This window comes from Bubalus bubalis, chromosome 5 (genome assembly GCF_019923935.1).
Source record: "Bubalus bubalis isolate 160015118507 breed Murrah chromosome 5, NDDB_SH_1, whole genome shotgun sequence".
NCBI lineage: Eukaryota > Metazoa > Chordata > Mammalia > Artiodactyla > Bovidae > Bubalus > Bubalus bubalis.
In genome coordinates, this window is record NC_059161.1 from 124,081,140 (window position 1) to 124,093,960 (window position 12,821).

The 12,821-nt window shown below is 58.0% G+C and overlaps 2 protein-coding genes across 10 annotated transcripts; both read left to right on the forward strand.

Moving 5' to 3' along the window:
- Positions 1 to 1,793: 1,793 nt before the first annotated feature.
- On the forward strand, positions 1,794 to 9,321 carry KCNK4 (potassium two pore domain channel subfamily K member 4). Of its 3 annotated transcripts, none has more exons than XM_044943652.1 (7): positions 1,794 to 1,866; positions 3,073 to 3,338; positions 6,500 to 6,623; positions 6,751 to 6,911; positions 7,101 to 7,287; positions 7,786 to 7,925; positions 8,621 to 9,321. In XM_044943652.1, coding segments are annotated over exons 1-7 (1,293 nt in total). In that variant the 5' UTR covers positions 1,794 to 1,865; the 3' UTR covers positions 9,035 to 9,321. The 3 variants fall into 3 exon arrangements, with proteins under 3 accessions (XP_044799587.1, XP_025142393.1, XP_006050947.1); XM_006050885.3 differs by lacking the exon at positions 1,794 to 1,866 and adding an exon at positions 2,724 to 2,863; XM_025286608.2 differs by lacking the exons at positions 1,794 to 1,866; positions 3,073 to 3,338 and adding an exon at positions 1,959 to 2,863.
- On the forward strand, positions 9,046 to 12,692 carry CATSPERZ (catsper channel auxiliary subunit zeta). 7 transcript variants are annotated; one of them, XM_006050888.3, is made up of 5 exons: positions 9,046 to 9,783; positions 10,033 to 10,369; positions 11,368 to 11,447; positions 11,650 to 11,716; positions 12,456 to 12,692. In XM_006050888.3, the coding sequence occupies exons 1-5, from the start codon at positions 9,763 to 9,765 to the stop codon at positions 12,563 to 12,565; spliced, it is 615 nt and encodes a 204-aa protein (XP_006050950.1). In that variant the 5' UTR covers positions 9,046 to 9,762; the 3' UTR covers positions 12,566 to 12,692. The 7 variants fall into 7 exon arrangements, 4 of the variants coding, with proteins under 4 accessions (XP_006050950.1, XP_044799588.1, XP_044799589.1 ...); XM_044943653.1 differs by having other exon boundaries at positions 9,487 to 9,783; positions 12,443 to 12,692; XM_044943654.1 differs by having other exon boundaries at positions 9,487 to 9,783; positions 10,123 to 10,369; positions 12,443 to 12,692.
- The last annotated feature ends 129 nt before the right edge of the window (positions 12,693 to 12,821 follow it).

Genomic DNA, 12,821 nt, shown 5'->3' on the forward strand with positions numbered 1-12,821 from the left:
GTCCATTCGCTGTCCGTCAGTTGTCCGCTTGTGTTTCTCACACCATCATCTGTTCGGTCTAAGGCTGATTGGACACTGGCCCTCGAAGGGGGCTACTGGACTGGGCTGGGGCCATTTACCTCCCCCAAGGCTGGTGGGTAAGGAGAGGGACGAGCCTGGAGTCCAAAGAAAAAAGAGAGACCAGAAGAATCCAGCCCCCACTCCAGTCCCTTCCCTGCTTGAACAATTTCTACTCTTTCTTCGGGAACTGCTTCAAATGTCACCTCTATGAACCCTGCCATTTCCAGGTCAGGGAACTATGTCCCTCCCCACCCCACCCCAGGTCCCTTGGCACTGTGACTGCATGGCTGCCATGCCTCTTACCCTCAGTGGATCGGGATTCCTAGGGACCCTGTTTCCCTGTCATTATGCCCAACCTGGCCTTCAGGTCCAGGAGTTAGTCCAGGACTGGTGGAGGAAAAGCAGCCCCCATCGCCCTAGCCTGTGTGGATTTGGCCAGGCTGCCCCTACAGAGTCTGCCTGGGGAGCCCCTTCCCTGACTGTCCCTGATAGTGCAGTCTCTGCCCTCTGTAATCACAGGCCTTACAGATATATCCTCTGTCCTATGGCTGGGAGTCATTTATCAGAGAGTCATTTATCTCGCCCATGTATCTGGCCATTTGGTCCAGCTCCTTGGAGCTCCTGGGGCCTAGCACTGAGCCTGCCTTGAAACCCTTCACCTGGGACTGTCCTGAGCCCCAGGCCTCAGTACCTCCAGAGATGGGCCTCTGAGACTCAAGAGAAGCAGCTCAAAGCTGAACAATCACTTTCAGTTGAAAGGGAAATTGCTGACATTTGTAGGGCACTCAATTGTGAGTGCCAGGCTGTGTTTCGAGCATTTACAAATACCGACCTCATTAATGCTCAGCACAGCATCCTGAGGTGATAATTAGTCATCCCTTTTCTGTAAGTGGGGACTGGGAGGCCTGGAGAGTCTGGTCACCAGTCTAGGCCCCCTACTGTTATGAGGTGGTCAGCCCTAGAGCCCATAGTTAAAACCACCCAAGTGAAGGCTGAGGACCCCAGAGGAGGGAAGGGTCTTTGGCAAGATGAGAGTTGCTAAGAAGCAAGCAAGAGAAGAGGGGAGATAAGTTCAGAGCCCTGCTGTTCAGACAGTGGGGGAGGGAGTGCTGCTACCCCTTCCAGGCTGGGATGGGCATGGAACTAAGGAGTGAGGGATGGGGATACAGGAGTAGAGGCAGGCGGTGCCCAGCTTGATTTCTCAGAGCTTGGTCCTAACCCTACCTCGGCCAATTCCAGGTTTCCTCCGTGGATCCCGCACCCCTTTGTCCCCTGGGGTCTCTCCCTCAGGAGTGCAGACCCCAAGGGCCAGACTGTCCCTCGGGGAGGGGAGTTGAGGGCCCTTCTGAACTGGTAGTGGGCCTGGAAGATACTGGGAAATTAGAGTGGCGCCGGCCCGGAGAACTGAGCCGGCTGATGTCCAAGTTGGGGCCGTGCCGCTGGCCACACTGGCTAGCCCACAGGGCCGGTACCAGGGCCCCAGTCTGAGATTCCAGGCCTGACCCAGCGGCGACCCCTCTCGGGCTCCTCTGCCACTCACCTCCCGGGAAGGGCTGGGTTTGGGGGGCTGGGCAACCTCAGGTAAGGGGCTGCGGAGAGCCGAGCCGGAGGCGAGGGCGAGGCACGGAGGGAAGCGCGGTGCCGGAGGGGTTAAACGCGGGAGGAGGGGGGCTTCTGGCGGCAGGAGGGGGGTCTCAGCACCAGCGCCCGCCCGCTCCGCCCCTGCCGCCGCCTCCGCGGCCCCGCCGGCACCGGCGAGGCCGCACGGGAGCCCGGGCCGCAGCCGCAGCCGCAGCGGGGCCAACAGTGAGTGCGGGGCGGAGCGGGCGGGCGCGCGGGCGCTGGGAGGGCGTGCGGGATGGCGGGGGCCTCAGGCCGGGCTCCCGGGCTGGGGCGCGCAGGGGGATACCGGCCGGGAGGGGGCCCACCTCCGGGAGTCCTGCGGCCGTGCGTCCCGCCCGCCGCCCGTCACGCTCCGAGGCGTCGGCGTGAAGACGCGGGGAGGCGGTGGGAGCGAGTGGCGGGTGTGCGGTGTCTGGGCGGCGGGCGCTGCGCGGTGGCCCCGCGATCTGGGTGTGCGTGGACGTGAGTCTGTGCACACATGTGTGTGGGCCTCTGGGGGCCTTGGCCCGGCGCGCACGGCCCTGAAGGTCCGGTGTGCCCGGGAGTCCGGGGTGTGTGCAGGTGGACGGTGTGCATGCAACCGGGGCAGCGAGGCCGCCTAGAGCCGCAGGGCGGAGCGTGGGCGCGCGGGTCTTTGTGCCCGCGTGTGTGCGCGTGGGCGTCGCCGCGCTCTGTCCCGGGGGAGCCGGCAGCTGTCCTGGGGGATGCCGCGCTGGTCCGGCCCTGGTCGCTCCCATCCCGCTCCTTCCCGGAACCCGGTACCCTCCCTTCCCCTCCACCCTGCCTCGCCTCTGCGCAGCGACTGGGACCCGCCCCTGGGTTCCTCGAAAGCCCAGCGGGGCGCTGGGGACCCTGGGGGCTCCCAGCCCGGCCTATCGCCTCTAGAAGCCGGGCAAGGAGAGGCAGGAGGGGAGGGAGAAGCCGCGAAGATGCTGCTGCAACCTCGGCGGACGAGCCGGACCGCCATCCCCGTCCCCGCCCGGCGTGGTCCTCTGCTCCCCCTCAGCCCCCAGCTGGAAGGCGGGGTCCCTCTCCAGGCCCCCAGCATCTCCCCTCTGGCCCCGCCTCTCCCTGGGCAGGCTGTCTCTGTTTCCACCTTCCACTCTCCGTCCTTTCCTTTCCTGTGCCCTCTTCTCACACCCTGGAGTCCCGGACTGGGGCTGAGGGCCGGGCAGTGGAGGTAAGGGGGAGGACCGAGGTGGGGGTGGGGTGGGCACTGGGTGTGTCCTGGTACCAGGAGCGGGTTGATCAGAGGGGTGTGAGGAGAGACCCTCTGCAGGTAGTAGGGCCGGGGGCTCCCAGGACCTTTGCGTGTGTAGGGTTGGAGAAGGAGGGTGTAAGGGTGTCAGGCCAGGTGATTGACCCCGGCATCCCTGGTTCTGCCCGCAGTGACTGCAGCTCCCCAGGAACCCCCTGCCCAGCCTCCCCAGGCGGGCAGTGGAGTTGGCCGGGCCCCTGGGCGCGCCATGCGCAGCACCACACTACTGGCGCTGCTGGCTCTGGTCCTGCTCTACCTGGTGTCCGGTGCCCTGGTGTTCCAGGCCTTGGAGCAGCCCCATGAGCAGCAGGCCCAAAGGGAGCTGGGGGAGGTGCGAGAGAAGTTCCTGAGGGCCCATCCATGTGTGAGCGACCAGGACCTGGGGCTCTTCATCAAGGTGCGTGGGTGGGGGAGAGACCCCACAGCAGTCACCCGTGACCCCCTGACACTAGCTGCATGCGGCTGGGGCCCTGTTCTGGAGTGCTGCTTCCTGACCCACACCCCTGAAGGCAGGGTGCAGCTGGAGGGGTGCGGGGCAGAGGCCGGGATCCAGGTCTCTTGTGTTTTCAATATGGCGGCCATGGGCTGCATTTGTTTTCCTTGCTGTGCCCAGCATTGGGTTGCCTGGCGTGTGATAGTAATTGCGTGAAGGAACCCGTGAAGGAAGAAATGAATAAACGGCTGTAGCATATGAGATATGTTACGTCTTCCCAGGTCTAACTCACAGGTTTAGGGTTACCAGATGAAGGCTGGAACACCCAGTTAAATGTAAATTTCAGCTCAAGGATGAATACTTTTAAAACACAAATTTGTCCCATGCAGTATTTTTATTTGCTAAATCTGGCATCTCTACACTAGTTCCTGTGCTTCTTTAGAGTCACAGATGCCTCAGAGAAACCCAAGAACACTGTGAACACTTCCCCACCCCCTACCTCCAAAAAAGTGCACATATAAATACATACCCTTGATTTCGGAGGGTTCCAGGTTCCCCTAAGCCAATCCATGCCATCATGGATGCCAGCTTGAGCACACCTTCCTGCCAGGACACATGCTTGTGAAGTGAAAGCTAGAGGGAGTGCAAGTCAGGGATGGGGTGGGCTTTGGTCCAGTGACTAAAGGAAGAGTGGGCCGCAGCCTTTCATGCTACTGTCAGGCAAGCCCCTCTGCTCTCCCTCTGATTTCTGAGCCACTGTCATATTAAAAAAAATAAATAAAAACACCTAACATTTAACTTGATTACATTAATGTGTATTATGTTATTGAAAAGCTAACCTCCCCCCACCTTTCCTTTCCTGCCTGTTCTTATGGAAGGAGGAGGCATCAGCATGGGGACTCAGTGTTCCAGCTGATTCCCAAGGTGGCAGGACCTGGAGCAGAGTTGAGGGTGGGGTGGGGCCAGGACACAGGCAGCTTGACATTGTCTCTGACCCAGAGAATGCCCAGAAAGGCTCTCTGACACTCTGGGTAGGAGAGTGTCTGACCACACCACAGGGCAGGAGGAGAGAGGGAACCTGACCTATTTTATCTTCACAAAGGAATAGCTTTTCTCCTGGATATGAAAAAAGAAGAAAAGGAAGGGCAGAAACATGCAAGGCGGGCAACAGCTGCTTTATTTCTCTTCTATAATTAGCCAGTCATGCAGCAATTGTGCACCTACTGTGTTCTAGGTGCCATGCTGTCCAGGATAGGGTGAGCAGGGAAATTGATATTGGGGTGGACAGATGCAGGCTGTAGCCTAGAGGATGTCACATCTAGGCGAAGGCACCGATTCCAGGGAAAGTTCACTGTAGGATTTAGTAGAAGGGGAGCTTTCCTTACTTCCTTCTTTGTTAACTGCCAGCTGTATGCTGAGCCCTGGCCTAGGTGCAGGGTGAGGGTGATGGCAAGGAGGGAGATGCCCCAGGGTCTTTGGGAAGAGCCAGTAATTGGTGAAGCAGATGAGATGGGTAGAATTTAGAGATGTGTGATTGGGTTGCAAGAGACTCTCAGGCAGAGGAACAGCATGGAAAAAGGCGTGGAAACTGGAAAGCTCAAAGTGTTTTGCAGTTCTTGGATTTAGCAGATGCCTAGTCATTTGAAGCAAAAATTAGAACACCCAGAATGACAAAGGATTTTTTCCCAAGTTGTGAATTTATTGGAAAAGTGTTGCAAAATAAAATGAAATAACTTTTAATCATACACTTCACTTCTTGGCTTCATGAAGAGATTATTACAGGAAATGGAATCGTCTCAAAATCTGGGGATAAGGTCACTGTAACTTGGGCTCCAAAATGGAAGTCCCAGGAGAGAAGACTCGGGAAAGGGAGGTTGGGACCACATGGAGAAGGGGCTTACAGGCTGGGCTCAGACTCTATTCTGCAGATAGCAGAGAGGGATGGAAGATTTGGGGCTGTCACTTTAGGAAGATTAATTTGGAATGTGTCTTGCTAATGAGGACTGCAGTCAGAGAGAAAGAAGGTGGTTTATGACCTCCTTCACACGACCGCCTGTGTGTCCTGGCTCGGTGCTGCTTGGGGAAGGGCTCACTGTGCTCTGACCTCCATCACTTAGGGCAGGCACTCTCAAAACACAGACTCTGTCTTGGGAGGGAGGCCAACTGGCTGGCAAGATGGGCAGACACATGGCCATTTCATGAATGTAATCATATTTAATAAGCATCTGGGCTTCCCTTGTGGCTCATCTGGTAAAGAATCTGCCTGCAATGCGGGAGACCTGGGTTCGATCCCTGGGTTGTGAAGATCCCCAGGAGAAGGAAAAGGCTATCCACTCCAGTATTCTGGCCTGGAGAATTCCATGGACTGTATAGTCCATGGGGTCACAAAGAGTCAGACAAGACTGAGTGACTTTCACTTTCACCTTCAGTGAACATCTACTGTGTAGCACAGGGTTTGGTTTGGACTTCAGCAGGGTGGGGAAGGGTTTGTCTGTCCATGACCCTCCCCAAACTGGATGCAAAATTTGTTGGTATGTGAACCTTCCTGGAGGGAGGGTCCCTAACTTTAATCAGATTTTTGAAGGCAAGAGACTGACTCAAAGTCAGCTTCCTAAGGGGAAGTAGAGGTGGTGGGGTCCCTGGAAAGCTGAACTCATTGAGCATGGTGTCTACATGGGTAATCATTTAACAACTGCACAATGCTTGCTTTGTTGTGAATGCTTTAACTCTTCACAATAACTCTTTGAGGAAGGTACTATTATCACCATCCCCAACTGACAGATGCAGAAATGGAAGCGCAGTTCAGCTTCACTTAGCACCAAGATGTGAACCCAGGCAGGCTGGTTCCAGAGTCTGTGCTCCTGACCACTGTAAAACTGGAAATCTGTTATGTGAAATTAAGGGGCTGATAACTCAAACGTCTCTACAACAATGTGTTGGTCAAACAACAAAATTGGGCTGCCCAATCTGCAATGTCTGCTCTAAGGGACTGCCTTCAAGAAGACCAGAGGGCAGGGGAGAGCTGGGAGGGGTAAGGAGGGAAGCACTCAGAGACTGGAGGGCCAGGGGTTGGCCAGGATAGGAGGCAAGGACTGAGGTTCCTCCTTCTGCGCCTTGTCCTGCAGGATGTGGCTGATGCCCTGGGAGGGGGCGCGAACCCTGACACCAACTCAACCAGTAACAGCAACCATTCAGCCTGGGACCTGGGCAGTGCCTTCTTTTTCTCAGGCACCATCATCACAACCATTGGTGGGGGAAGGGATTGGGCATGGAGAGGGGGCAAGGGGTGGCTGGGCTTTCTCAGGGGGGAAGGTGCAGGGGGAGCTAGGGGGGTGCCAGGTAGCCCCTAGACCTGCTGCACGGCCCCTCTGCCCAGGCTATGGCAACGCAGCCCTGCGCACAGACGCTGGGCGCCTCTTCTGCATCTTTTATGCGCTGGTGGGGATCCCGCTGTTTGGGATACTGCTGGCCGGGGTCGGGGACCGGCTGGGCTCTTCCCTGCGCCGCGGCATCGGTCACATCGAAGCCATCTTCCTGGTGAGCTGCTCCAAGCCCTGTGCGCCCTGGCGTTGGGTTCGGGATACCCTTACCTACGTCCGTCCCAGCCCGGGCATGTGAGCGGGGCGGGGCGCCTGAATCCCGCGAACCTCGAGCACTGGCTCCGAGAAGAGGGAGTGTGGGGTGTGAGCGTGGAGGTTTTGGTGACTCCTCGGCCCCTCCCTGCAGAAGTGGCACGTGCCACCGGGGCTGGTGCGAATTCTATCCGCGGTGCTCTTCCTGCTGATCGGCTGCCTGCTCTTTGTCCTTACGCCCACGTTCGTGTTCTGCTACATGGAGGGCTGGAGCAAGCTGGAGGCCATCTACTTCGTGGTGGTGACACTCACCACGGTGGGCTTCGGGGACTATGTGGCCGGTGAGGCCACCTTTCTTGGGTTGCTCTTCCCTTCCCACGGGCTCTGCCATCTGGCTTCTCTCTCGAAATTCCACAGGGCGCTTGTGAGCTCACACGCGCTTGCTCCACGCCCTACATCCGCTCACTGAATGCACCCTCACGTTTTGGCGGGGCTGCGACACCTCCTGCCTACTTATGGTCTTGCATGCCTGCACGCCCATGCATGCTCACATGTATATTAAGTGACCCCTTCACACATGCCACATTCTTGTACACGTGCACCCCTCACACATGCTCACATTCTTGCGCGTGAGCACCTCCACTTACTCTTCCCTTGCACACCTTCAAGTCACTCCCAGTCTGTCTCCTTGCGTCTATTCACGCAGTCTAGCTCAGACCCTTGGCCCTGGGGAGGGCGGATCCTCTCCAGGAGTTGGGAAGGACAGTGAACCCGAGACTTATGGGCTCAAGGCGTGTCTCACAATCAACTTTTTTCTGCCCTCTCCGGCGATGTCCCAGGGGCCAGTCCCAACCAGAACTTTGCAGCCTACCAGCCGCTGGTGTGGTTTTGGATCCTGCTCGGCCTGGCCTACTTCGCTTCAGTGCTCACCACCATCGGGAACTGGCTGCGAGTCGTGTCCCGCCGCACTCGCGCAGAGGTAGGCGCCCCTTGCTTCGACGCCGCGCCTGCGCCCGCGCTGTGGTGCTGACGCGCTGTTCCCCAGCAGCCGGTGGACCACCCCGCCTTCCCTTCCAGAGTGTGGGCTCCCCAAGACAGGGATTGAGGGAGTCACGGTGTGCACCGGTTGGGATCAAAGGGATAAGCTCGGACAGGTTTGCAGTTGACTCCAGTCTCTACTCTCATGGTTAAAGGTTACCAGATTTAGCCAATAAAGATGAAGGAATCCTAGTTGGATATGAATTTCGGATAAATTGCAGATATTATCTGAGTACAAGTATGTCTCAAATATTGCATGGGACATACTTATACTAAAATTTTATTTGTTGCTGCGTTTTGTCGTTGTAGTTTTATTTATTGTTGTATTTTGTAACCCCCTCTACTGGCCGTGGAGTAGGTGGAGGCACAAAGGTTTCTGGGGACACGGGAGAGCTGATACAAAACCTCGGGTCTTTTCTTCTGGAGAAGGGAGCATTTCAGTGCAGGCGGAGGAAAGGAGAGGATATGGCTGGTGATGAGCTTTGCCCTCCCTCCTCCGGCCTTTTCCCACTCATGAGGCAGGAGGACCAGGCGGAAAAGAGGGGCCATGCCTGACAGGTGACGGCGCAGGCTCCCGGGGTTGCGGAGAGACGGTCGAGGATCCCTGGTCGAGGACTACCTTTCCTCCCTGCGCAGATGGGTGGCCTCACGGCGCAGGCCGCCAGCTGGACGGGCACGGTGACCGCGCGGGTGACCCAGCGAGTTGGGCCCACGGCACCACCGCCGTTGGAGAAGGAGCGGCCACCCCTGCCTCCACCGCCTTGCACGGCGCAGCCTGCCAGCAGGCCCCTATCCCCTGCGGCCCCGGAGAAGACCGAGCCGTCCTCCCCGCCCTCCCCGCCCACGCCGCCCACGCCGCCCACGGCCTCCGCGCTGGACTACCCCAGCGAGAATCTGGCCTTTATCGACGAGTCCTCGGACACGCAGAGCGAGCGCGGCTGCGCGCTGCCCCGCGCGCCACGGGGTCGCCGCCGCCCCCTCAATCCCCCCAGGAAACCGTCGCGGCCCCGCGGCCCGGGGCGCCCCCGGGACAAAGGCGTGCCCGCGTAGAGGGAGGACCCCGGCCCCGGCCTCTCAAAGGGCTTCGTTCTGGCCCTCTCACCCCGGCATGCTCTGCTTGTCTGACCAAAGAGCCCTCTCTCGACCGACCGGACCGAAACCTGGGGAGGAGGCCATGGGCTGCTTGTCTGCCACCCCCTGCTCCTGGCCCTGTCACTTCATCCATTTCCAGACTCCCACGGCTTTCTGTCTCGCTGTCCCGGCCGGGCCTGTCCCTCACAACACCTCACGACTGTGCCTCAAAGCCCGCATCAATAAACGGAAACAGTCTGCACGGCTGCGGGCGTGGAGCTGCGGGAACGCGAGAGGGTGTGCGAGTGCTTGCGTCGTCGGCCACCTCCCGGGCAAGTCAGGCCCCGCTCCCTCCTTCTCCTCCCGCCAGGGTCCCCAGGCCGAACCCATGCCCTTCCCGTCGGTCAAGGGACCGCACTCTCAGGGGTACTTGGACCGGTGTTTCTGCCTGGAAGTTGCCGGTAGGGTCTGGAGTGGGAATCAGCCAGGATGCGCGGGGCGTCCATCCCCGGTGCGGCTATGCGGCCAGGGATGGGGAGACAGAAGGGCATCTAGTGTGGAGGTTTGTAGCTTGAACTCTCCGCGCGCGAGACTCCCATGGGCCGTTCCGCCGGGACCCTGCCCCACCCCGTTCAAGGAGCGTGAAACCCCTCCCCCACCCTTCTCGCCCGGAGGCCTGTGGCAACTGGGTCCGTTGGGGCAGAAGCATGGAGGGAAAGCCTTTAAAAGTAAGAACTCTTCCTGGTCCTCCTCACCCTGCCAGCTCGCAGGCTCACCCTGGGCCCCTGACTGTCCTCTCATTCAGCCCTGGCTCAGGGCAGCTCCCAACAATCACCCCCCACGCCCCCCATCTCCCCCCGCCCCCAGCAGGGGAGTGTCGGCTCTGGTTGGGTTCAGGATCCCTGCTCCCAGCCTGCTCTTCCTCTCCTCCCGATTCCCCACGACCCTCGGCTTCCCTCGTTGTGTGTGGCCCACAGGCGTCGGCCAAGTCTTCGAGCCACCATGGCTCGGGCAGGTCGAGCCTGCAGGACATCCGAAACATGTGGACCACGGCTACTCTGTCTCAGCCGAAGCTGAATGTGCAGCTGCCCACGGTACGCGAGGACTCGGAACTGGAGGACGTTAGCGTAAGCGGTAAGACTCGCTGGTCCTACGACCAGAAGGCTGGCCACGACGCAGAGGGTGGCTGGGAAGCATCCGACGGCGGAGAGGACAAGGACACCTTCAAGCCAGAAGAGCCAGAGGAGCTGGAGCTTGGCGGCGATAGCTCCCAGGGAAGCCGTTTAGAGGAGGACGATTCCAAGACCGACAACGGTGTGTGGCCTCACCGGGCTGTGGGCGCCCGAGCTGGGGGGCTGGCCAGAGCCTCAATTTCTATTGCCGTAAAATGGGGGAAAACAGTAGGACCTAAGTTTCTAGGATTCCCTGGAAGGGGCGCCCCACGCTAATCTTTCTGGCTTTAAAGCAACCAGACATTCTAGGAACGCCCCCTACCGGGCAGGCGTCGCACAAGGTCCTGGGGCCATAGAGACAGGCAGGAAAATACGCAAAGGCCGTATGGAGTGTTTTCCATGGAATCACCGAATAGTTGAAAGGGAGTTAATGCCTTTTCTGTGGATTTGAGCTATTTGAGGGGGTGCCTACCTTTTATTCACTGTCACTGGTTACAGTTGTTATACTGTTTACTTCCAGTGAAAGTGAAAGTGAAGTCGCTCAACCGTGTCCTACTCTGCGACCCCATGGACTGTAGCCTACCAGGCTCCTCTGTCCATGGGATTTTCCAGGCAATAGTACTGGAGTGGATTGCTATTTCCTTCTCCAGGAATTTGCCATTTCCTTTACTTCCAGTAGTAAATACTATTTACCAGGCTGTTTGGGGCATGCCCTTCTCCCTGCCACCTCTGCTCTCTAGGCCTTCATCAGGGAATTGAAGCAGACAACAATATGCTATTTATTGAGCACTTGCTGTTGTGCCAGGCACTCAGCTTCCCTTGCATGATCACCTTTAAACTTCATAACCTCCATAAGGGGCCAGTCTTATTATCCCATTGTACAGATGAAGAAATTGAGGGTCAGAAAGTCAGTCACTGGCCTTAAGTCTCACAAAGTGGGGTAGTCCGAACTGGCATCTCGGAGGGTGGGACAACAAAGCCCAGGTTTGTAAACCCCTATCCCATACTGTTTCCCACTCAAGTAGTATCTGGAGCTGGTCTCTGGAGCCCCCTAACCCTCAACATACCTCTACATCTTCTCTGCTCCAGGGAAGCCCAAGCAGTCTACAGATGACAAATCCCTCTTTTCTCTTCTCCCAGAAAAGCCTTCCTCAGTGTCATCGCTCAATATCTCGAGGCACACACCCCATCGAGCCTACTGGGTGGAACAGCAGAGCAGGGTTGGAGGCACCAAGGAGACTGGGAGTATAGTGGGGGGTGGAGGGTGAGCAAGTGGGGGGTGGGAGGGTGGGGGTGCTTTGCAGGGTGGAGGGGCAGGCAGGTCAATTGGGGGTCTTGGAACTGGAGGGCATAGTTGGGGCATTTCAGCTGTGGGCAGAGCTGGGGTCCCTTGTTCATCTGAGTCTCTTGCTGCCTCTCCAGCTGCCCCTGCCCCTGACTGAACTGATGGAGAATGAAGCTCTGGAAATACTCACCGAAGCCCTCCGGAGTGAGCCTCCCCACCCCCTACTCCCCGCGCGCCGCCCCCCACCCTTGCCCCCAACTTCCACAAGAGACCCTGGGGGATTTTGCAGGCCTTGGTCCTATAGGAATGGGGTTTCAGGATGTCTGCCTTGTCAGATTCCCTTACCACCCACAAATATTCCAGAAGCTTTAGGAAAAGTAAAAAGTTAGGAGGCTGGGCACAGGGAGATCCAAAGGACAGAGTACGGAGTGACTGTCACAGGACTGGGCTGTAGCCTCAGTGCAGCCCCTCTTAACCTGCTGTGGCTTTTCTAAGGCCATTTCTCCACTTGCCTATTGGGAATTACAGCCTTTGTGTGGCCTTGGCCCCTTCCTAGAGCCTTTGGACAGTGGATTATTGGAGTAAATTTCCTTTGGTCGCCCTGCTTACTTTATGAAAGTCAGGGTTGGGTGGGGAGGGCTAAGAGCTAATGGCTTAGAGGGGGTGGTCCAAGAGGTGTCCCCAAAGCTTCCTGCTCTCAGTGCCCTAATTCAGGCCGGCAACATCTTCTCTAAATTTGCCTTCCTCATCCATCCTCCACCTCAGCACCCCATCCCACTCTGACTCTCCCATCTGTTTGGAGCACAGGTCTCTGACTTGACCATTTGAAACAAAACCACCAGGTTCCAGTACCCTGAAGATCCAGTTTCCCGAACTAACATAGACTGGCTGATGGGGAGGCCATGCCCCTGCTCACTGCCCTGAATACAGCTCTGCCCTCCAGGTTACCAATCAGAGATCGGCCGGGACCATTCCCTGACCAAACAGCTGCAGCGATACATCGAGGGGCTCAAAAGGCGCCGGAACAGGAGGCTGCAAGTCTTGGCGATCTGAGAGCACCGCCTCGGGCTCCAGCGAGTGCCCGACTCCAGCCCTGGTCCCTGTCCAGTACCCAGATCCAAGCCCGACCCTGCCCACGTGGAATTTGAGCCCTTAGAGAAATAAAAGAATCTGTACATGGTCCGTGAGTCAATGCGTGGCTGCCCGCTAGAGGCGGACGCACGTGGCCCCGCCTTTCCCTGTGACCTTCACTCGGTCACCGCAGTGACCTTGAGCGTTCTCCGTTCGGGCCCTATGGGCTCCGCCTTCC